Source organism: Silurus aristotelis (genome assembly GCF_946808225.1).
Source record: "Silurus aristotelis genome assembly, chromosome: 22".
NCBI classification, from domain to species: domain Eukaryota; kingdom Metazoa; phylum Chordata; class Actinopteri; order Siluriformes; family Siluridae; genus Silurus; species Silurus aristotelis.
Genome location: NC_139595.1, coordinates 14,228,978 through 14,251,796, shown reverse-complemented (window position 1 = coordinate 14,251,796; position 22,819 = coordinate 14,228,978). Strand labels below are relative to the sequence as shown.

General features: G+C 37.7%; 1 protein-coding gene across 1 annotated transcript; it reads left to right on the top strand.

Annotated features, from left to right (window-relative positions):
- The first annotated feature begins 473 nt into the window (after positions 1 to 473).
- Positions 474 to 21,633, top strand: bace2 (beta-secretase 2). The gene is made up of 9 exons (XM_083525847.1): positions 474 to 1,049; positions 6,908 to 6,996; positions 7,968 to 8,184; positions 8,487 to 8,618; positions 12,910 to 13,044; positions 13,327 to 13,428; positions 15,403 to 15,552; positions 17,899 to 18,067; positions 19,658 to 21,633. Exons 1-9 carry the CDS (start codon positions 768 to 770, stop codon positions 19,900 to 19,902), a joined length of 1,521 nt encoding a protein of 506 aa, XP_083381973.1. The 5' UTR covers positions 474 to 767; the 3' UTR covers positions 19,903 to 21,633.
- Positions 21,634 to 22,819: the final 1,186 nt, after the last annotated feature.

Genomic DNA, 22,819 nt, shown 5'->3' with positions numbered 1-22,819 from the left:
TCATATCTAATGGAATTAAGCAGCGGTTAAGGCCACGCCCCTTGACCACGCCCATCTGCACGTGCCTATTGCTTCATTATACCTAATAGAATTAAGCAGCTGCACAAGCCACGCCCCTCTACATGGCTTGTTTCCATTAAACCCTATATAGCAATATTTGGCTGTAAAAGACACGCTAGCGGTTCTCCTTCGGATTTGTAACTGCAACATTTCCTTATATTTTCTTTCTAAAGGCCAAGGTAAAGATTAAGACATTATATTGAATACCTTCATTAAAGTTTTACATGCGTTTCAGTGCGACAAAATGCAATTTATGCATCTGTTTAACGCAGCATGAGTCAGTATAGTAAATTATAATAATTTAACACTCATAAAAGCGTCACGAATGAAAAGCAAATTACTTTTCCTGTTAGTAAACGATATAATATGTACTTCAAATCCAAGTCTTTTTTTTTTTTTTTTTTTAAGAATATTGGGAACAATTGACGCTTATTAATATAATATATGCAATCGTCAATGGTCCATGTAATTGTGTAGGCAGTGCTGGAATGTGTGCTGAATCGTCACATCCGTCAGCTGGGAGTTCAGGAAGTTGTCCAGTACAAACTCTGGAGCTTTGACTATCCGGGACGTGAATTCAATCCTGCCATCACTAATTACACGGAAATAATAATGGGCGAGTCTCTCAGAACCCGGCGCAGCTTCTGACCCGAGCCCTGGTTTACTCTCTGTCCCTCTGCACCTCCGCGGTCTTTACTCGAGCTGTTATGATGATAGTCCGTGGTTTGCCGCTGCTTTGTCTCTGTTTCTGGAGTTCGCAGTCCCTTTACCGTGTCCCTCTGAAGATGATGAGCGGAAAGTTGGACTCGTCGGTGCTTCTGGAGCTCAGCGCTTTACAGAGGAACCGGAGCGCATCTGGAGACTCCGGCCTGTCTCTCGCTTCAGACCCTGCTGGCAATGTCAACTTCTTGAGCATGGTAGAGAATTTGGATGGAGACTCAGGTCGGGGTTATTACCTGCAAATGGTTATCGGGACGCCAGGCCAGAAAGTAAGTCATTTTATCTGTATAAACAATTTAAGGGTCATAAAATATTACAGATTATTTATTACTTATTACACTCTCAATACATTCTGTTTAATTATTCCAGTTGTTTCTACAAACAAACCACAAACTTGCATCTGTTTGAGATTTTGTGGCTTAAACTATATATATATATATATATTAGTGTGTGTGTGTGTGTGTGTGTGTGTGTGTGTGTGTGTGTGTGTATATATATATGTGTACACACATAAATATATATATATATATATATATATTACACATGTATACACAACTAAACACAATCATATCACATCCTATTACTGTTATAAATATTATATGGTTTAATTATTAATTTTATTACATATACAGTAATAATGCAAATGGAACTCAAGTCCCCATAATGCAGAATTGTGTGCAATAAAACAAATGCGGAAAACTGCAATAAGCTTTATAGAAAGAAGTATATTAGCTTAGCTTTCTTTTTAGGAACTGTTGAATAAATCCCTTATTTTTCTTTAATGCAGCTTTATTTCATAAGTATCAGTTCTTACATTTTTAATATGTGGTATTATATTTTTTATTGTTCGGGGATGTTTTAAATGGGCTATACATAATTTTGCTTTAGTTTTATTTTTATCTATCTATCTATCTATCTATCTATCTATCTATCTATCTATCTATCTATCTATCTATCTATCTATCTATCTATCTATCTATTTTTTACTTTGTTAATAATGGGTTTCAGGAAACTCTTATAAGGCTGGGTGACAAAACGTGCTATAATGTCAGGCATGTTCATTTAGGTGGGCAACAAAACGTCCAAGAATCAACTGCTGCCGTACTTTTCAGGTGACCTGGATTCCCAAAAACGACTGTAGACAGGATCTGGGTAGGACATTCGTGGTTTTATGGTCCTGAGGGCAGCGTGTTGTATCATGTGATTCAAGAGGCTGTGCTTATCCCCCTTGGGCATCACAAGGCAAATCAAGACTTTCCTATATATGTCTGCTGTGGGCCTGAAAGTTTGAGCTCACATGAGTTCACATGATTAGCAACCAGGCAGCTGACTGAGATTATGACCAAAGGGAACAGCAAAGGGAACATTTTCAGCAGGAATGCTTTATTCACCCAACACCTCTCACTGCTTCTGTGTTGTATACTTTTTCTAGAGAGGGTGAGATGATTATTCGTGGTGTGAGCAGTTTTAAGATGATAGCCACAACAGAGCTCATTAACATCACCAAGGATAAAAGAAATACAGATTGGTTGTAGAATATATGTGAACGAAAAAAAAAAAAAAGCAGTTAGAATTTATTTATTGTAGTAATATCCTCAGAATAAGATTTTTTGAACAACTTTAAGTGCAATGTGAAGAAAATGTGGTGCACTGTGGATGCTGCCACCACCGTGCTTCATCGTCGGTATGGTGTTCTTCGGGTGATAAAGAGGTCTTGTTTTTATGCCAAACATTATGCGTGACTAGAAGAAAATGTGAGTGGTTAACAGACAAGCTTGTGTCACTGCAAAGCAAACAATGCTGTTCTCCTTGGTATGATGACTGTTTTGATACCCCTCAAAGTGATATGATGTGTGATTTAGCCTAAAAAAGTGTTCAGAATTAAAAGCCGCAATAATAATAATAATAATAAGTAAGAAAGCAATAATGATGCTTGTATACAAGCACCACTAAAGTTTTACTTTGGTCTCATTATACTATAACCAATTTTGCCACATAATTTTGGATGACATATGTTTACAAATTTGTAGGCAGTCCTTGTATGAATAATAATAATAATATGATTATAAAGGAGTTTAACAACACAAGGAAATCATTTAATGATGCTGCTCGTTTCTTGGCATAAGTTTTTGTCTTGTCCTTTAGTCTATTTTGAATGGAAAATGGAATGGAAAATATTTTCTCTTTTTCCATGTGTTCCATCTGTTTTCGAATTATTTATCTATTTTTTTGCAGCCATCTCCTGATTGATATCCTTCAAATAACAAGAGTTCATATAATGGCTTTAGACATCAGATGATGTAATGAAAATTCTAAGAATCAAAGTAATTGATAGATATTTAATAACTTTTGCATGTAATTGGTTCATTCTGAACAATATTACATACCTTGTTATAAAAATCAAAAATGCAACCGTTTTCCTAAAACATTTCCGTTTTCTGTTCACTTTAATTGTGCCTGCTGCTATTTCAGGTTAAAAGTAAAAAAACGCTATGACTTTTATGATTGTTTTTATATTTTCTACATTGTGACCACTTCCCAATGGGAATGTACACTGGGAATGTACACTTTTCTGTCTGTTCAATGCAGGCTAACATGGGATTTGTGTAGACCTTGGGATCTCCATGTCATGTGAATGCAGCTGAAGCACATCATGATTCGATGATTGTTCTGGCCGTGCTGCTCTGCGTGAAATCGTCATTATCCAGACGATTCTCCTTCTCGGCCCTTCTCATCTCCTCTTTAGATGACTAAGCAGGCTGACCCGAACGCCGCAAACATTTAAAACCCAATCCAAGATCCTCAATGGATATGTAATTAACGCTACTTATGTTAATTAACATCAGGCTTTTTAAACATGGCACTAATTGTTGAATCTGTCGAGGTCTGCTGAGGCGATGGCTGGAGTGGCTCACATCTGCTAATTGATACAAACAGGTAGCAGATGCGTGTGCGGTGGCAGAGCACGCCTGCCAATTAGTCAAGGCATCTTGATGTGGGCTGATTAGCCTAGTGTGCAAAGCACTGGAGTGGAAGGATGATGAGGGGATGAGAGGAGGGGGATCAGAGGAGCATTAGGTAAGCAAGTAAGAGAGATACTGTATCAGCTAGCTCTTAAGTCGGTTACAAGTTGAATCCTGTGTCTTCTAATACTAAAAACTTCTTACTTCGAGTGAAAATTTATTATATTTATTTATTATAATTTTTTAAGGTGTACAGCTCTTCAGGTGGGCAGAATGAAGGCATTGCCATTTAAAGGGAAGTCACTTGCATTTATATACAGTGGTTTGTAAAAGTAAATACACATACAAATACTGTTCTATTTTCTCTTTCAGTATTTATTCTCGATTGGTTTCCTCGATTCATCGGTCATTGGAATTAATAATGCAGGTATTTTAGAGAATCCCCAGATGAAAGATATTGTCTTACGAGGACAAAATTCGCTTATGTGCCTGTTCACGTGGGAAATATTAAGAGCTTATATTAAGAGTCATTAAAGAGACACAGGAAAGGAGTGTAAATGAAGTCTTAGGAACAATTTAAGAAGCTTTACAATAAAGTAATAGAATTTACACATTTTGAACGAGGGTATAACATTATATCTAAGAGGTTGTACATTCTTTTAGATCAAGAAACAAAGGAAGTTACAAGCCAAGATGAAGACTGCTGAGGGAAGTCACTGTAAGGCCAGTAGTAACTCTAAATGTGTTAAAGTGTACAGTCATTTCACAAGCTCTGATTGTTGGGTGGCTGAAAATAATGTTGTTTAGGGACAGCCATATGAAAGCACAAGACTGAGCCAGTGTAGATGTTTTTTTTGTTGTGACGAGGCCAAAATGTGTGGTGAAAACCTCATACAGGCAACTTATCCATGGAGCTTCCAAACCTTTAACAAACTTAACTGGATTTCTGAGAGCATCTTTTTGATCAATGGTCATAATCTGCAATTGTAATCCTAGTCATGTGTTTACTTTTAGACGGTTATTAAACATGGTCAGATTTCGCCAAATTTAGATCTTTAAAGTGCAAGCCAACGGCACCAGCAGTATGTAAGGACATGACTGAGACACTTGAGGCCTAAGCTGGATATGAATGGATGTCTTTATTATTGATCAGTCTGAATAAAGAATTTTATCCAGAATGTTTTGAAAAATGTATGTATCCTTTTCTTATTCAAATATGTGTTGAATTGGTACAAAAGCTGGTACGTCTCTACAATGTGCCATTTTCTCATGATATTCAAATGCTTTCCTTTGTAGCTAAAAAAGCATCAAGGAGGGTGCATGAGTGGTGTTTTATTTTTGTTCTATGTTCGATGCCATCTTCATGATTTGTCAAAATAGGGTTTTCCTACCTTTTTTAGAAAGTCTGTTTTGCAATTTATTGTTCATTTCCTTTCTGTGAGCTTTGCCTTGTATGGTGTGGTGTGGATATCACAGAATGCATACACTTGTACTTTTTTATTTTTTAGCTTATACAAACCTTCACAAAAGTCAACTGAATTATTAATAACTAAAGCCCCTTGAGATCGAGCTGACTTAATATGGAGACCCAAGCTGTGCTTTTTGACATTATAGTCATTACTTTTTTACAGCTATATACCGTGAAGTCAAACCATTCAGTATGATGAAAGAATCATATGAGTATATTGTGAGTTCTGGGATGATCATAAAACAGTGTTTATAATTACAGAAACATTTTTTCTATACAATGAAACTATTATTAGTAATCAAGGAATCCATTTCTAACAACTCCACTTTATTTTTATTTTGTCTGGTTGCAAACAACTTTAGCTTTCTCTGTTGTATGGACACATTATAAGCTCAGAACATTTCCATGCATAAGAATGGAAATCCGAGGCTTTTTTGTGTGAAGTTCAACCCGGAACAACTGCAGGATTAAATTCCTCAATCAGCTCAACCATGCGAATTTGACCAAAGAATGAACTTCGATCTTTCTAGATTCACCACCACATTTAAAAAGTTTGCTTTCCTTTCACACTGTAAGCATGAAGAAATGGAGAAACTAATTAAACAAACAGACAGTAAAAAAAAAAAAGCGAATAACTGCAGGGTCATAAAGAATAATTTATGAAGAGAAAACGCTGTAGATAAACAAACGCTCCTCATTACGTCACCGCAGCCGCTCGAATAAAATCAGCATTTTTATTTTCCCTTTCCGTATGGTTTGATTGAGATAATAAGCCATTAAAATGAACGCCGGCGTTGAAGTGCTTAACTGATTTGAAATGGGACAATGGGAGATGTTGGCGGCATAGTGGAGCTCAGAGTCAGTAGGTTTATTATGATGGAGTTAACGATGAGGAATGTCTGTAATGGTCCCTCTGCCCACTCGGCAAGATGGCACTGCTCCGTTATCTCATTAGTTCTCCCTCGTTGAGCTGGTGCTCAGACAACATTATTCTGACTGCTGCGGCTTGCTCGCACACGTCTGCCAAAACAGGAGCATATGTGTGTGTGTGTGTCTGGAGAGAGAGGGAGAGAGAGGAAGAGGGTTGTGCCAGCCGAGTCCCTGAATGGGATTTTCACAGTAGCTTGATGGTTAGTGTGTTGGAAAATTTGAGCAGGGTTTAGATCATTAGCCTTTGTGTGTGTGTTTGTGTGGTGTGTGTGTGTGTTTGTGTGGTGTGTGTGTGTGTGTGTGCGCGCATATGTGTGTGTGTCTATATCTTTGTAATGAAAGAAAATGTCTTCACAAGAATAGGAGTCACAATTTTCTGGGACATTTGGTGTTCCTCACTAGGAATTTTATTACTTATTTTTTATTACTTATATGCTTTTTAATTATGGAAGTTCCTCACAGGACTAGTAAGACAAATGTGTTCACGTGTGGTAAAGGAAACGTGTTTTACTCACAGTTCAAAAATATCAACTCTTCTTCTTTTTTTTATTGTTTTTCAGTCCGCATGGTTATCATAAGTGTCGATCCCCCTATGCATACATGATTTCATTCCATGCTGTTGGTTCATATATATTCTGTAAAGTTTGTGGTTTGTTTAACCATGTGAATGCCTCTAAAAACTTAGCTAAGTTGTGAATCACAGGGCGGGACACAATCACAAAATGGTTTTTCTTATTGACAATGTATTTTTTTTTTGCGCTTTCAGTTGAACATCTTGGTGGACACAGGAAGCAGTAACTTTGCTGTAGCTGCTGCACCACATCCCTACATCTCATCCTACTTCAACAGAGCACTGTAAGATCAAGACTCCCATCCTCGGCTCGTTGTTCTGCGATTATACCTTGTGCCTCGAAATATGATTCCTCAAACTACATTTTATTGAACTAAGCACATTGGCATTGTGAATATTTTGGAGTGTAGGAACTACAAAGAAAATCAATGGTCGCCCCAAATGAATAACTAAAACTAGAATGTGCAAGATCGAACCGTACACCACCGCATTGTAATTCTGGAAGATAATAGTTTAAGATGAGTCTAAATGTGGTACATCAGCAGGAGGAAAGAATGGAGTCTTGTTTTGAACACACTCCTACACTCTAGCTCATTAGTGAGACAAGCTGATTACGTTAGCTAAATTTAAACATGACCGTCTACGAACGCAATCATGATAAATGTTGTTTCAGCCGCTGACAGAATTTTTGGAGCGATTTGGTGTTGGAGGCGGAATAATTGTTGTTTTTTAAAAAAACCTCAGCATTTGATCTTAGATTGCACTGTGGAAGTAGATGGCATTATATCTTTTTGCATTTTCAAACAAAAAAACCCAGGATTCCTCGTTTTGATTTTAGGTAATTTTTCATTATATATCGCTTTTGATAACAGGTTTGGTCGCAAGGCAGGGTTGAGGTATCTGTGTGGAAATCTGAGTGGCAGGCGCCGAGAAAAAACTTCCTGAGGTGACCAAGAGTAACCCTTTGCTGCTAGGGTTGTTGCTTAACATCCATGAAAATCCATTGAAGAAATGATTTCATATCTGTTAGTCTTTTACTCGAAATAGAAACAGACCGGCTTTTGTTTGCTTATTGGTTCAGTTGGATTTTACACTGTGCGTGAGTAAAACCGATGAATCCACTGTTTGTTTTGAACAAGCTAATCGTCGTTGTTAATGCAGCCTTAGTTTTAAAACCTTATCTATGCACTTTTTTACAGCAGGTAAAGCATACAGATATAGATCTGTACTGAATTCTGTCTAATCTGCCTCTCAGCTCCAGCACGTACAGAACAAGTGGCAAGTCTGTGTCAGTCAAATACACTCAAGGTGATTGGCAGGGAGAGCTGGGCTCAGACGTCATCACGATCCCTCAAGGTCCCAACGGCACCATCGAGATCAACATCGCTGCTATCTTAACCTCAGATGGCTTCTTTCTCCTTGGCATCAACTGGCAGGGCATCTTGGGACTGGCATACCCCTTACTGGCCCGGGTAGGAGAAATGCAGGAAGTGTTGTTCTGTGGAATGTTGATATGGATGTGGGTTTGCGAGTGTGTGTTTGTTTAAGGGCAGTCTGGTCTGTGAGATGACGTTGTAAAGCTTTCACAAGGAGTGGCTGCTGTTTTAATGTTTAATGTTGATTGATTCATATCTTAGATCATTTACATAATTGTAATCTGTAATGGGATGAAAGGCACAGATTTTTTGGTAAAGTGAATTTGGTTAAATGAACATTAGAACAAAATACATGTAAGCAATTGAATAAAAACAATCGCTGCTGTTGTGTCTCTCAGCCCGACCCATCTGTGGAGCCCTTTTTCGACTCGCTAGTGAAGCAGACAGGCATCCCAGATGTTTTCTCTCTCCAGATGTGCGGAGCAGGAATCTCCGCCAGCACCGCCACCAACCCAGCAGATGGTAGTTTGGTGAGTTTTCGCTGTTTGACTCATCCACGCTAAGTACATGCTGCTGTATTTACACTGATCTGCAACAGCTGGTGCAGCTGGCAACAGTTGGCACTATTCCAAGCTAAACCTGCATAAGAACTCTAATACACATCTAAATTACAAGCAGTGGACAAATCACTAGCTCAGGACAAGCAGACCGTAATTTATTTGTTGCTCCGTTTACAAGTCGGTTCAACAACCAAAAAAGAAAAAAATCCTGTTGATTTGGTGAATTGGTGCCCATTATGTTCTTGAGTGGCAGGAGCGAAACCTGAAGGTGTGATGTTTTGTGCATTATGAGATGATTTTCTGATAACCATGATTGTAACAAGTGATTAAGTTACTATATCTCTACGGAAGATTTTGAGCTATATCTGCATAATCTTGTTGCCATGTGCTGCTGCCACATGATCGGCTAATAAAGGTGACTGCATGCATGTTCAGGTGTTTCGATTAAAGTGTACACAATATTGATGATTGGTCTCTGGTGGTCTAATGGTTAGTATGTGGCGCTCTCACCGCTGCGGCCCGGATTCGATCCCCGGTCAGGGAACCAACCCCAGCCACTCTCAGTGCGGGTCCCAAGAACCGATAAATGGGGAGGGTTGCGTTGGGAAGGGCATCCAGCATAAAAACATGTGCCAAATCAAACATGCGGATGATCCGCTGTGGCGACCCCTAATGGAAGAAACCGAAAGAAAGTTTTTTTATCGGTGGATCGGCATAGATGTTAATGATGTGATGCATCGCTTTTAACATATTTGCACCGGCAAAATTAGTTTTTATATATAAAACTATTAGTAGATGCTTTAATTATTTAGAAAGTGACCAATAATTTGTGACCAATATTTTATGTGAATTGATTTCTCCTCGCTAAACAGTTTCTCAAAGGCGTTCTCTCAGCACCACTGCTGCTACGTGAATATGACGTTTAAGAACACTAAGGACACGAGGCGTATCCTGAGAGTCACATAAAATACAGATTGACATGGCAGAGGTAGAGCTGCATTTTCCTGGATACAGAAGAGGAAAAGAACGTCTGGTTTTATTGAATCTTTTTTTCATCTTTTTTTCATAGTCATTTTCATAACTATCTGTACCATGTTCAATTGCATAGCATCATTATTTTTTTTTCCCAATTGTATCGTACTGCATTGAGTTGCATTGTGTTGAATGGCACGGCGTCCTAATAGAGGTGAATCTTATCGCATTGCACAGGTAGCTGCTTCATATGTATCTTTAACATATGTTGTCGGCTATGTGTCAAGATGCGGATCACATCGGCCTCTGTTTTGGAGATGCACGTCCTTAGGATACATGGCACCAACCCACTGGGCTGTTTCTAACTTCAAGTATCTGCTTAGAGCACCAAACCACCAGGAATCCCCATTGGCAAATTTCTTTTTATTGAACTTTTTCTCAGTTCTTTTAACATCAATCATTTCTTATCATCACCTTGATTTTTTTGTATGCTTACCAGAACAGCTGGCACAGCTGGCAGCAGTCTGCACAATCCCAACCTTAAGCAGTGCGAGTAGAGCCACACGATTCCTTGAGGCCAGGTTTGAACACTAATAAGCCATGAGTGGGTTGGATTTTTATCACAAGGATCAAATTATCCCGCTGCCCGAAATCATATAAACTAAAAGCCCTCAAGGGCAGATGAGATTCACCAGCTGCATCTTAAAGAAACGAGAGCTCGCTGAGTCCCCCTGTGCCTTACTGCAGCTCCCTGACACACACACACACACACACACACACACACACACACACACACACAGAGGAGAGAGCGTCTTGTTAGTGAGTGGCTAATTAAGCTACAGAGGGCTTCCAGCTGAGCGCACGGTCTGTTAGCAATATGGAAGTGTTTAAAGTGGAGGCGGCTGTTTCACCTGTTGAGATGAGCAGATGGATGATATGAATCGGTGCTCTAGTTTATTTCCCCTCCCACCTCACAGAAATCTCTCTCATTCCCTCTCTGACATTGATGATCACGGAATATAGAACGAAACGAAAGCGCAAAACTCTCGAGTGTCTCCTGTTTCGCCTTTTTACGCAATTCTGATTCCATTAGCATTCAACTCTTACTGACTTCTTATAGCGAGTCTCAATTTTCTTACCCTAAACTGTTAATGCACCAATGAAATAGTTACCAATGTGTCTATTATTTATCACTTTAGCAAAAACATTATTGATCAATTATTTTATCAATATTTCACTGTTTGTCCATTCAATGGAAAGTTCTCTGTGGACTACAAGTGATGTATTTGCACCGCTTCCACTGGATTCTATAGCAAATTGAACAACTTTACATTTTAATGGTATCATTTAGTGACCGCTCTATATTATGATGTTCCCATCACCATGCTTTACTGTGGGAATCATGACCTTTCTTTCTCGAAATAAGCGCTAATTTATTGTTCTATTTTTGTGTTGTTCTGTTTAAAGTATATTCTAAAAGAGTTCAGATTTATCGGAATGCTTTTAGCCATGCATCTCTGTGCTCATTTTTATTTTTAGCAGAGAAGCTCTGCGTGGGGTGTAGGAATTAAGGTAACTGTGGTGCACTTCTCTACTTATTGTTCTCTATGTAACTGCTGTTCCCACCGCTCTCTCCCACTGTTATCTACCCGGCTTTCTCTCTTACCTTCCTTATCATTAGTCTGGGAGCTTGTGGCGCACGTCTGGGGATGATTCAATGTGGTTTAATGAACGTTCCACCAATTTGTAGTTTGCATGAGAAAAGTTTTTAAAAAGTCAGGTCTATAAATATTTGGACACCGACAAGGTTATTTTAGTTGTCTGCTACAGTGTATTGGAATTGAAATTGCATATGTGTGTGTGAGCTCACGGTTTTCAGCTTTAGTTTGAGGGCTTTTACATTCAAGTTAAGTCATAGCAGACGCAATACACAGTGAAATGAGTGCTAAATAAAACAAGATAGAGCTACATTACACAATATAAGATGTCCTGGCTACATAAAGCGCATTGTGTTCAACCTGGTGACAATAGAAAACAGTGTAGGACAAATACACAAAACACAAAATAGCACCGACAGCAAACCTGCTGTATAATGTTCTATAAAAGAGAACTATAAACAAGTGTACAAGAAAATATAAAACACAAAATATTGTACAAAACAGCAACAGAGGCAACTGCACAATCGAGAGAAAAATAATAACTAACATTGTAGGAATTACAGTACTTCTTTTTTTTTTTTTTTTTTTATCCCCTTATGTGGATAATTTGTAACCGGACAACCTATTAATCATACATTAAATTTTTATATATTTTGAGTCTGATATTCTTGAGATCAGCGGATGTTGGGTTGACATTTTGTAAGGTTTTACAGCACGTGTTTATTTCTTGCTTGTTCTTGATGTTTAGAGGTCCCCTGGTGGTCTAGTGGTTAGGATGCGGCGCTCTCACCGCTGCGGCCCGGGTTCGATCCCCGGTCAGGGAATCAACCCCAGCCACTTTCCCCACTTATCCAAGCCCGGATAAATGGGGAGGGTTGCGTTAGGAAGGGCGTAAAAACATGTGCCAAATCAAACGTGCGGAGGATCCGCTGTGGCGACCCCTAACGGGAGAAGCCGCAAGAAAGAAGTAGTAGTTCTTGATTTTCAACCAGTGAAATGCATGCTTTATTAGATTTAGGTCAGGTATTTGACTGGAACTTCTTTTTAATGTTTTACTTAAAATATTTTTGAAAAAGTACCTGGGTTGTATTTGAAGTATGTTTCATTGTATATCTGCAGTATGAGGGGTCCTACGGTGGGTTTTATATTATTTGTGAGCCCATAATATAATTCTATAAACTTCGGAATTCATTCATTCGGTTTCAGTGGTAGGTATGCATGCTTTCACGAAAAGCTGCGGTGGTGTACTTTGGCTCATGAGCAATTCCTTTCCTTTCTTCCAATAAGTGAAAGCTCTGTTTTGTGCTGATTCTTTCATTTCAAATCAAATATAGTTTTACTGGGCAGTATATGGAAGTATACTTTCTTTTTTTCAGTCTTTTACCTAGAATGATGAAATTCTATTTACAGAGCCAATGTAATTGGTTTCAATTGATAGAATATCAAAATAATATGTTGAAACCATTAGTCTTACATTATAGTTCTGGAAAGGCTCACAAAAAGGCTGAATTTAATTTTGACACCCTGGCTGAAGAAGCAAAACACTTAAGGCATTTTTATTCTCATAATAACATTTACTGTAATAAATAATTCTTATTGTTATTTCTGATGTATTTTCTGACATGGTTAAGATCATGGGAGGACTCGAGCCAACGCTGTACCGAGGCTCAATGTGGTATACACCTGTTCTTCAAGAGTGGTACTACCAAGTGGAGGTCTTGAAACTGGAAGTTGGTGGCAGAAATCTAAACTTGAACTGCAAAGAGGTACCTTAAATTCCTTTCACAACAAATATCTTTGTTTTTTAGGTTTTTTGTTTTTACTTCGTCGATGCGGCACATGTGCCTAAACAAAATCAGCCATCCATTTTGAAAGAGAAACAGATTATGTGACCTTCAGTAAAAATCAAATGAATTTTTATTGGAAATACTTAATAAGCGAGTGTGTAAGATTGTTCTTTCCAAAGCTATAGAGAGAAAAAACCTGAAATGGGGAAAGTGGCTTTGCTTACTACAGGCCTTGTCTAATATTCTGTATATTGTTTTCAGTATAATTTCGATAAAGCCATTGTGGACAGCGGGACAACATTACTACGGCTTCCTGTGAAAGTATTTGATTCTGTCGTCGAGGCCATCACACAAATGTCAATGGTACGCCCATGGTTGTTTGTCTTAGAGGTTCAGTCATTTCTGAAGTTTGAATAGCTTTTTAAAAGTGGTTTTGCAGCTTTAGAAACCATGGTGACAACACCGTATCCTAACTATACACAAGCATCAAAGCCATGTGTTGCTAATGGGTTCTTTTTTTGTTTAAAAAACATTCTGGTTGTACAGTTATCACTGAGCCACATTTTGGATTTAAAGCCAGTTCCAAGTCTAAATTAGTTTTATTTGTCTTATCTCTCTGTTTTGAAAGTCCTTTTTAAAACATTTTTAAATTTATAGCAATTTGTGTAATCTAATTGTGGCATGTTTAATACAGAATATTGCTTAGAATAATGAATTTTGCAGCTACTGTTTTATATGGGATTGTGTAGGTAATGGTGGGGAACAGTGGGTTTTTACAAGGAACTAACTTGCAAGTTGTGAATTAATTATCCTAAATGTTCGAATATTACAATATAGTACCCAATACATTTAGCTACAGAACACACATACACACACACACACACACACACACACACACATATATATATATATATATATATATATATATATATATATATATATATATATATATATATATATATATATATATAGTGCCTAGCAGGTCTTACAATTAAGTAAAAAACCTGAGATGAACAAAAACAAATATTACACTGTGCAACTATTACAAAAATAAAGACAAAATAGAAAAGCCATGTGTGATAAACTAAACATACATTTTCCAAAAAGAAAAAAAAAGTGTGACCACCTCTGCAATAGCCCAATTTTGAGCAGTTTGCTGGTCTGGAGCATTCCGGTGTGTTATTCTTATTACAATTGAATGGAGGAAAGACATCACCAATGAATGTAATGAAGAAATTGTTGTTGCCCAATCAAAATAATTTCCATCATTCTACAGTGGAGATAATTCACAAGTGGAAAACATTCAGGGCAGTTTCCAATTTTCCCAAGTCAGATCATGCAATGCTCAGAGAAACTGAAAAGTAATATCTCCGAGTCTGAAATCGTCTTCTCTAAAAAACAACAACATTAAAACACAGCATAGGTTTGAATCTGAACAAACCACAAAACTTCTGCAACAATGCCTTTTGAACAGATGAGACCAAAGTTGCGATGTTTGGCCATAATGCACAGTCCCACGTTTGATAAAAACCAAACACAGCATATCAGCACAAAATCCTCATACCACCTGTTGAGTATGGTGGTGTAGGGGTGATGATTTGGACTTGTTTTGCAGCCACAGGACCTGGGCAACTTTCAGACATTGAGTTGGGCATGAAATCCTCTGTTTACCAAATATAGTCAAATATGAGGCCATCTGTATGACAGCTAAAACTTGGCTGAAATCGAGTCATGCAACAGGACAATGATCCCAAACACACCAGCAAATCTACAACAGAATGACAAAATATATACAAAATCAAGGTGTTGCAATGCAGCCTGAAGTCCAGACATTACCCTGACTAAAACACTGTGTCAGGACCTTAAGAAACCTGAGCATAAACAAATATCTGCAAACCTTAATGACCTGAATCAACACTGTTTAGATGAGTGATCCAGAATTCTTTCCACAATGATTTAAGAGACTGATAAAGTCATACAAAGCATTATAACTTCAGGTTAATGGTAAGGTGTACTCCGTTTTTCCACACACGGCTTCTCCATTTCTGCTTGATTTTTGTAAAAACAAATAATGACCGGGTGTAATATGTTGTGGTGGTGTTCATTTGTTCATTTGTTACCTAAATCTGAGGACCTGATAATTTGTATTGTTCTGATATGTAAAAAGCATAGAATCCATAGAAGGTTCTGTCTTTTCCACACGACTGTATATGAAGTTAGTGCTAAAATGTTTCATGCTGAGAAATGTAGGCTAGTTTAGCAGCAGTTAATTAGCTGAGGAGCTATTTGTTCTTAATGTTTTTAATATTGTGTTTCAATACAAATCCTTTTCTCCAGATCCAGGATTTCTCCTCAGGTTTCTTCTCTGGGACCAAGTTGGCATGCTGGATGAAAGGAGAGTCACCATGGGAATTCTTCCCTAAAATCTCAGTCTACCTCAGAGCGACCAACACTAGCCAGTCATTTTGCCTCACAATTCTTCCACAGGTCAGAGTCGTGCTGGTATACTGTAGAAATTCTCTGTACAATAGAATATTTTTGCCACCTTCCACTACCAGCTTACAGTTTTCAGTTTTCACTAGAGACTACATTAAATGCTATATAAAGCTGCAGCAGGACTGTATTTTTTTGTCTGGAAAAACTGTTCATATACACACTCTCGGCCTTCACTTATAAATTCACTAATAAGGAATTATTAATGGTAATGTGAAATTAGCGTTGTTTTGCTGTAGAGGTAATATACTTTTTTTTAAATGGCTATTTAACAATTATAGTGTTCATTACAGCTGATGTTCGATTAAGTCATAGACGCTTGCCGAAAAATAAAAGCGCACTCATATCTTTGGCCTTCTGAAATCCTTTCAATCCTAAACTCAAACTATTTCTATCATCAAACCTCTATAATATATTAATTTTACATTTCTGAAAGACAAATGCAAAAATAAATAAATAAATGTATACATTTATAAATAAATCAACTTTTAAATGATATTCCAATTTAGTGAGATGCACCTGTATGTATGTGTGTGTGTGTGTGTGTGTGTGTGTGTGTGTGTGTATATATATATATATATATATATATATATATATATATATATATATATATATATATATATATATATATATATATATATATATACATACAGGTGCATTTTACTAAATTGGAATATCATTTAAAAGTTGATTTATTTTAGTAATTCAATACAAAAAGTAAAACTTGTATATTATACAGATTCATCACACACAGACTGATCTATTTCAAGTGTTTATTTATTTTAATACTTCAAAAGACCATTAAAAAAATAATAATAATTTTTTAGTGAATTGTTGGCCTTCTGGAAAGTATGTAATTTACTGTATATGCACTTAAAAGCTGCTTTTGCTTTAATTATTGCCTCAATTCAGCGTGGCATAGAGGTGATCAGTCTGTGGCACAGAGGTGATCAGTCTGTGGCACTGCTGAGGTGGTATGGAAGACCAGGTTTCTTTGACAGTGGCCTTCAGCTCATTTGCATTTTTTGGTTTGCATTTTCTTCTTGACAATACCATATATATATATATATATATATATAATGTATATGTATATGTATATGTATGTATATGTATGTATGTATATACAGTATATAAAATGTATAATCTCACATTTTAATTCCTAAAATAGTACACAAAGAAAGCAGACCTGGAACAAATCCATAGGGGACACTATATAGGATTTTAATTTATGCTGAAGATGTGGTAATGGTCTGTCACTTACAGTACAGATCAAAAGATTTAGACCTGTCTGTCTAACACAAATTACTCTTCACACCTGTTCATTAAATGATCTCATGGTCAAATACTCCACTAGTCCATCGAACAGAAACATCACCACAATCTGAGAGAAGCGTTAGGTTCGTTAATTGGCACTAATTCTGTGATGCTCCTGAAAACCAGACTAAAATACAGGCTGAAAATTAGTCACGAGCAATTGTAAGTTATACTTAAAGTAGCTGATGTCTAGCTTTTCGAATAGCTTAATTTAATGCTTTTTCTTTTTTCTTTTTTTTAATGAACACCAGAAGGTGTGCGACTGAAAGATCAAGATGAATCATTTACAGCTCTACCATAAAGATTAACCAAGCTAAATGGGCTGTGTGGTAGATGATTAAAAAGACAGCACAGCTGTGCCAAGCACTGGCAAACTGCTTTTGTGGATAAGTGGAGGACTGAAAGAATCCTCTCAAGTTTTAAACGCCAGTCTGTGAAGAGCCATATGCTCTAAAGCTTAAGTATCTCTGTAGTGCAGCAGGACCAAAATGTTAGTTATGTTTCATTAAGAAACAGATGATGATGATTATGACGATGATTCAAATGATCTGAGAGAAAAATAAAAGTGACTAGTGCACTGGATTATGATTTTAGTATTGGAATGATCAGTTTTATGAAGGTTGAAGAAGTAAAGTATGAGCTAGCATTTGAGTATATAGTCATCTCGACTTGTTGCTTTGAAAAAACTTAAATAAACAAAAAAATATATATACACTGTATACACACTTTTACACGAAGCAGCAAGGTAGAAAGCCAGGATTAAGCCGTTTGTAGAGCGTGTTTGTCCGTTAGCCTTTAAATGCGGTACCCAAACTAAAAAAGCATTGCAAAATGTCAAAAAAGCACAAAGTACAGACTTATATAACAGACCACATCCTTATTCATGTGGTCCAAACTCATCTCTAGTTTTTTATATGTATATTTATATGTATATGTTATTTATATATGCAGTACATAATGTGCTTATTGGTTATTGTGGTTTGAAAGGAAGGTTCTGGTCTCATAGTGCTCAATGCCTCTCTGCAGCTCTACATCCAACTGGTCGCAGACATAGACGGCACACTGAATTGTTTCCGGTTTGGCATCTCCTCCTCCAAGAATGGGCTGGTGATCGGTGCAACAGTCATGGAGGGTTTCTATGTGGTCTTCGACCGCGCCCATAAGAGGGTCGGATTTGCCGTGAGCACATGCGCCGGTAACCTCGGTTTCTATCATTCGACTATAAACCTTCTGATTATGCAGCCATGCTTGTTATGAAAGTCACAGGTTCAGTTAGGAAGAACCCCAATCCTATGTTATGGTTGCTAATAAAGAAATAGATGAGAATATAAATTCCTGCTATAGACTTTTTCTGACAGTATCTGAGATCACAGTGTGGTTTTTCAAAAGTCAGCAACTTTTAGTGAACATGAGCCGTTTAATTATTATTAATGTTTTATTAGTATTTTTATTTCTCCTTATACCACATTATAGTTTGTGATCATTTATTTATTATTGTTTTTATGTTTTACAACACAATTAGAGCATAGTTGTGTGCTGTGCTAGCAAGGCAAAAAGTGATAACAGATTTAGCCTGCACTTTACTTTCCTGGTTCTGGTATTGCTAGTGAAAGCCTGTGTGTGTGGTGCAGCAGGTGGTGGGATTCAGAGCAACTAGAAAGTACTAAGTACAGTAATCGCGGTGGTTACGTTCCAAAACCGATGAACAAAATAAACACAATAAACGGATGCCACCCTAAAAATGCTTTTAGAATTTTTTTTTATTGTTTAAGCCGTAAATTATCCTCCCACACACAGAAAACATTTGCAAGCATACAGCGAGATGAATTTTGTGTAAATTCATAGAAATACAGTACACTGCATCACATTTATAGTGTGTACATATACTGTACAGTATTAACATTTTACTTCATTTTATAAGTGAATATAATATATATTATATATTAATAATTATTTCTATTAATATTTCCCAATACGTTCTTTTGGTCTATCGTGCTAAACCAGGAAAATCAGCCAAACAAATTAGTTTAGTAGAACCACTGTAAAGCGGAGGATTACTGTATAAGTATGTACCAAATAAATGTTTTTCAATATGCAGTACATTCCAAATGTAACACAATCTTCTTGTCTCAGGCACTCAGGCCCCACTTGTTACGTTCCCAGGGGAGTGTGGGAACAATAACCATTTAGTTGTTGCGGGTTGTTTGGACAAAATAGTAGGACCAGAGATTAGAGTAGTAGACTCACACCGGCAAAAGAACAAGAACAGTGCCAAAGAAATGAACATAAGAAAAAGGTCAAGTCTAGGCTGTTTTTTGGAAGCTTAACCTAACTAATACACAGCAACAGACTAGCTGACTACACTAGGCTCTGCTATCAAAAAATACAATGGGTGGCATCTGCCCTCTACCTCGGGTGTCTAAACAATGGCAAAACCTACGTGGTGGAATGTAGGTGCGCACACATTCTTACCTGTTTTTAAACCAGGTGAGCTAGTATAACAGAGACAGCTAGCAACCAGCACAGCTAGCAACCAGCACAACTAGCAATGTCCACACCAAAATAGTCAGATGTTCTACATACAGTACATTCCTAAACATGGTCCTAGTTTTGTATTTTTCCAATATTTCCCTAGCAGAATCAATTCCTTCAATAGACATTACAGCTAATAACACTATGCTAATCTTGGATATGCTTTGGCAAATGTAACAAATGAAGAAGAAAACATCGAAACGTATGCTGCAATTGCTTTTGACTTTTTCATTCCCTTCTCCTAAACTTCCAGAGAAGAACGGCGTCCCCGTGGCGGAGATAACAGGACCGTTCCTAGCTGACGGTGTGGCATCGGATTGTGCAGACGGCCTTCTACTGCAGGAGCCTTTAATGTGGGTGGTGGCCTACACCCTGATGGCACTGTGCACCCTGGTACTGCTCATCCTCATCGCACTGATCGTCGTGCCGTGCCGGCGGCGTCAGCGCGAGGGGGAAATCACAGACGAGTCCTCGCTAGTACGAAATCGCATCAAATGATGCTGTGCCTAAAACTCAGCCCGGAACTGCTCAGGCATCGGGCTGGGGAGGACACTGAATGCAAATTCATCGGTTGATTTGTTTAGCGTTGGATTTGTCAGACGAATACTTTAATTAGACTGCAGCGAGTATTACTACTCAAGTGAAGTGGGTTTGGGGTTTAGGAAATTTTCCACCCACCGAAGTGCAAAGTTGTTTTTTTTTTGTTTTTTGTCATTGTTTATCTAACTCTAATGTAAAATGTCACACAATTTCCAGTAATATGCTCCCGGCTGATTATTGGTTAGGATTGTTTCAATCGAATGAAACATAGGGGAGCAGAACACTGCAGAAGTGGATGTAGCGTTGCTGCCTTACATCTCCAGGGGCCTCGGTTTCGATCGTGAGTTTGACTTTCTGTCTGCATCGAGTTTTACCTTTCTCCCCTTATCTGCATGGGTTTCTTTCTAGATCCCAAAAAAACATGACAGGAGGTGGATTCGGGGCTAAAAATTGCACCAAGAAGTGAACGTGTGCGCACGGGTCTTTTGATTGACTGACATCCGATACACAGATTACAGAATGTTCCCGAGACATGATCCAGATCTCACTGTGACCCCAACCATTATATAAAAGACTAAAGGATGAGGACTTACTGATTGAAGATTAATAAATTAAACATAGGATGTCATAACATAAGGAGAGTTGCGTGAACGTGACGTGTGTATTCTAAAATGCAAGGATTTGCCAGACAGTGATTTGTCATTGTTTTTATTATGACTAATACAAAACGATGTATTTATTTTTAGACGTTTCAGTAAATGACAGGTTGCAGCAGTAAATAAGAAAAGTGAAGTAAATACAAGGCATAATGGTGCCGAAGAAGTACATGTTGAATTTAAAAACACCAGAACATTCGTTATTAGCCACATTTATTTTTATTGACTGAAAGTTTATGACTATATCCTGCAGGGACTCCGCTTGTTTTCACCTCATGTGTAGATAAGTGATTTTTGCATCATAAGAGTCTTTGATTGTAGTAAAAGCAATAACATGGACACTGTGCAAATACGCTATGCAATATAGATGTTTTTTTTTATTATTATTATTATTAAAAAGATGTATATACTGTGTGATGCTACAGCTTCTAATCTAGAACTAGATTTTATTACAGAGAAAAATGACACTTTTTTTGCAGCAGCAGCAGGAAATCTATTTCTAGGGGCTTTTAATTCTGTTTAAGTAGCAAACACAAGTCTTGGTGAAAGGGTTCTTAAAATGTTATTGGATGTGTGATGGTTGTAGTAGGTATACCCCTTTTTACAAGGTGGTCTCGAAAATTTTCTCGGAAGTTTTGTAACACACCAACAGATGGCAGCACAAGGCTGCACGCACAGTCACAGGGAGTCTTGTGTTAATCGGGATCTGTGCAGTTGGTGCTATTCTGACCACGTGCGTTACCGCGTCTGTGATTTTATCATGGAGGAGACAAACAAACAAGAAAAAAACGTGAAAGTCTGCCACACGGACGTTTGACACGATTTGTAACATTTACGCCGATGCTCCAGTGAGTCATTTAAGGTGTTTCGTGTGGCATGTGCGCTTCGAGAGGAGAAGAACATTAGCGGAAGACGACGTGAGATCAGGAAGAACTTCACCGAGCTCAACCTTCCAAAAATGTCCAAACCATTCGTGCTTGATGATCGTCAGAGAACAGTCCACAACTGGCAATCCTCATGCGTGATTTAAACATGTGCCGGCAGAAAGAACAACGCATCGAAGTCTTCCAAGAACTCGTCCTTCGTGTCAAGCATCATTACCGGTGATGTAATTCGGGTGTAGGGGTACGACCCTGTGCCAAAGAGTCTTTAAAGTGAGGGAGCCCATCATCTCATCTCAAAAAAGTCGAAGCATGACAGCTTCACCAAATGAATCCTCACCGTCTTGTTCCGACATTGACGGGACAGACAATATCGAGTTCTAGGTTTTAAGGCGTCCGAGGGAGGACATTCGGCGAAAGCGACAGGATCTGTGGTGCACAATATTTCTAAACGTTTTGATTTCACCTCGTATAAGTACATACATGCTTTTACTTTGTGTTGTATTTAAAAGATCTTCAATAGAGAGGCATCACAGAAGATTTTTGTTAGCTCTTATTCTGTTTAGTTATGTGATCGCCTCACGCTTATTGTTTTTGTCTTTGATGTTGTGTTTAGATTGTGTCCTTAATCGATTGTGTGAGGATTGCTAAATCATTGAGCATGATCAATCAAAATATCACCTTGACATGAACAAGCACATTGTGGCAAGATCTCGTTATACCGAACCCACCTTTGGTTCGGTTCAAATTGACACTGCTTTCAAATAAACATGTTTTATTCTAATATTTCTTCACAGAGACAAAATTAACAGTATGTTTTTGATGCGAATATCAAAATCTTTGTAAAACATGAACTTATTCCCCGTCACGAGTTGCACGAGGATTTCCGTCGCATTGTGTCAGGTATTGGTGTTTTTATTTATATCATCATTCTCATAAAGTGGCTTCTATTACCCTCTTTTCTATCTTCTTTATAAACACACAGCCAGGATTAGACATGTAGAAAGACGGAAAAAAGGAGGAAAAAGAGGATAAACGTTAAAACCAAGACCAGACCTGATTAGTTCTTACAAGTATGTGCTTCACAATAGATTTTATTTGTTTTTTTCTTTTCATTAAGAGCAGCATTATTGAGAACACAAGTTGCCCATACTTACAAGGTACAAAAATAAAACAATGCCATTAGTGAAAAATCTTTTATGAATAAATAATATTGAATAATAGTAATATAATTGAGCTTAAGTACTGTTTGCATTTGTAGTATGCAAATATACACTGATCAACATAGTATTATGACATTATGAAATTATTAATACTGAGGTGAGTAATCACTTCATC

What these genes read in the sequence shown, in the direction of transcription:
- bace2 (XM_083525847.1), top strand. Translation starts at nt 768, where the DNA reads ATGATGATAGTCCGTGGTTTGCCGCTGCTTTGTCTCTGTTTCTGGAGT. An exon ending in TCCTACTTCAACAGAGCACT is followed by an intron (nt 6,997 to 7,967) that starts GTAAGATCAAGA and finishes TCTGCCTCTCAG; the next exon opens with CTCCAGCACGTACAGAACAA. An exon ending in CATACCCCTTACTGGCCCGG is followed by an intron (nt 8,185 to 8,486) that starts GTAGGAGAAATG and finishes TGTGTCTCTCAG; the next exon opens with CCCGACCCATCTGTGGAGCC.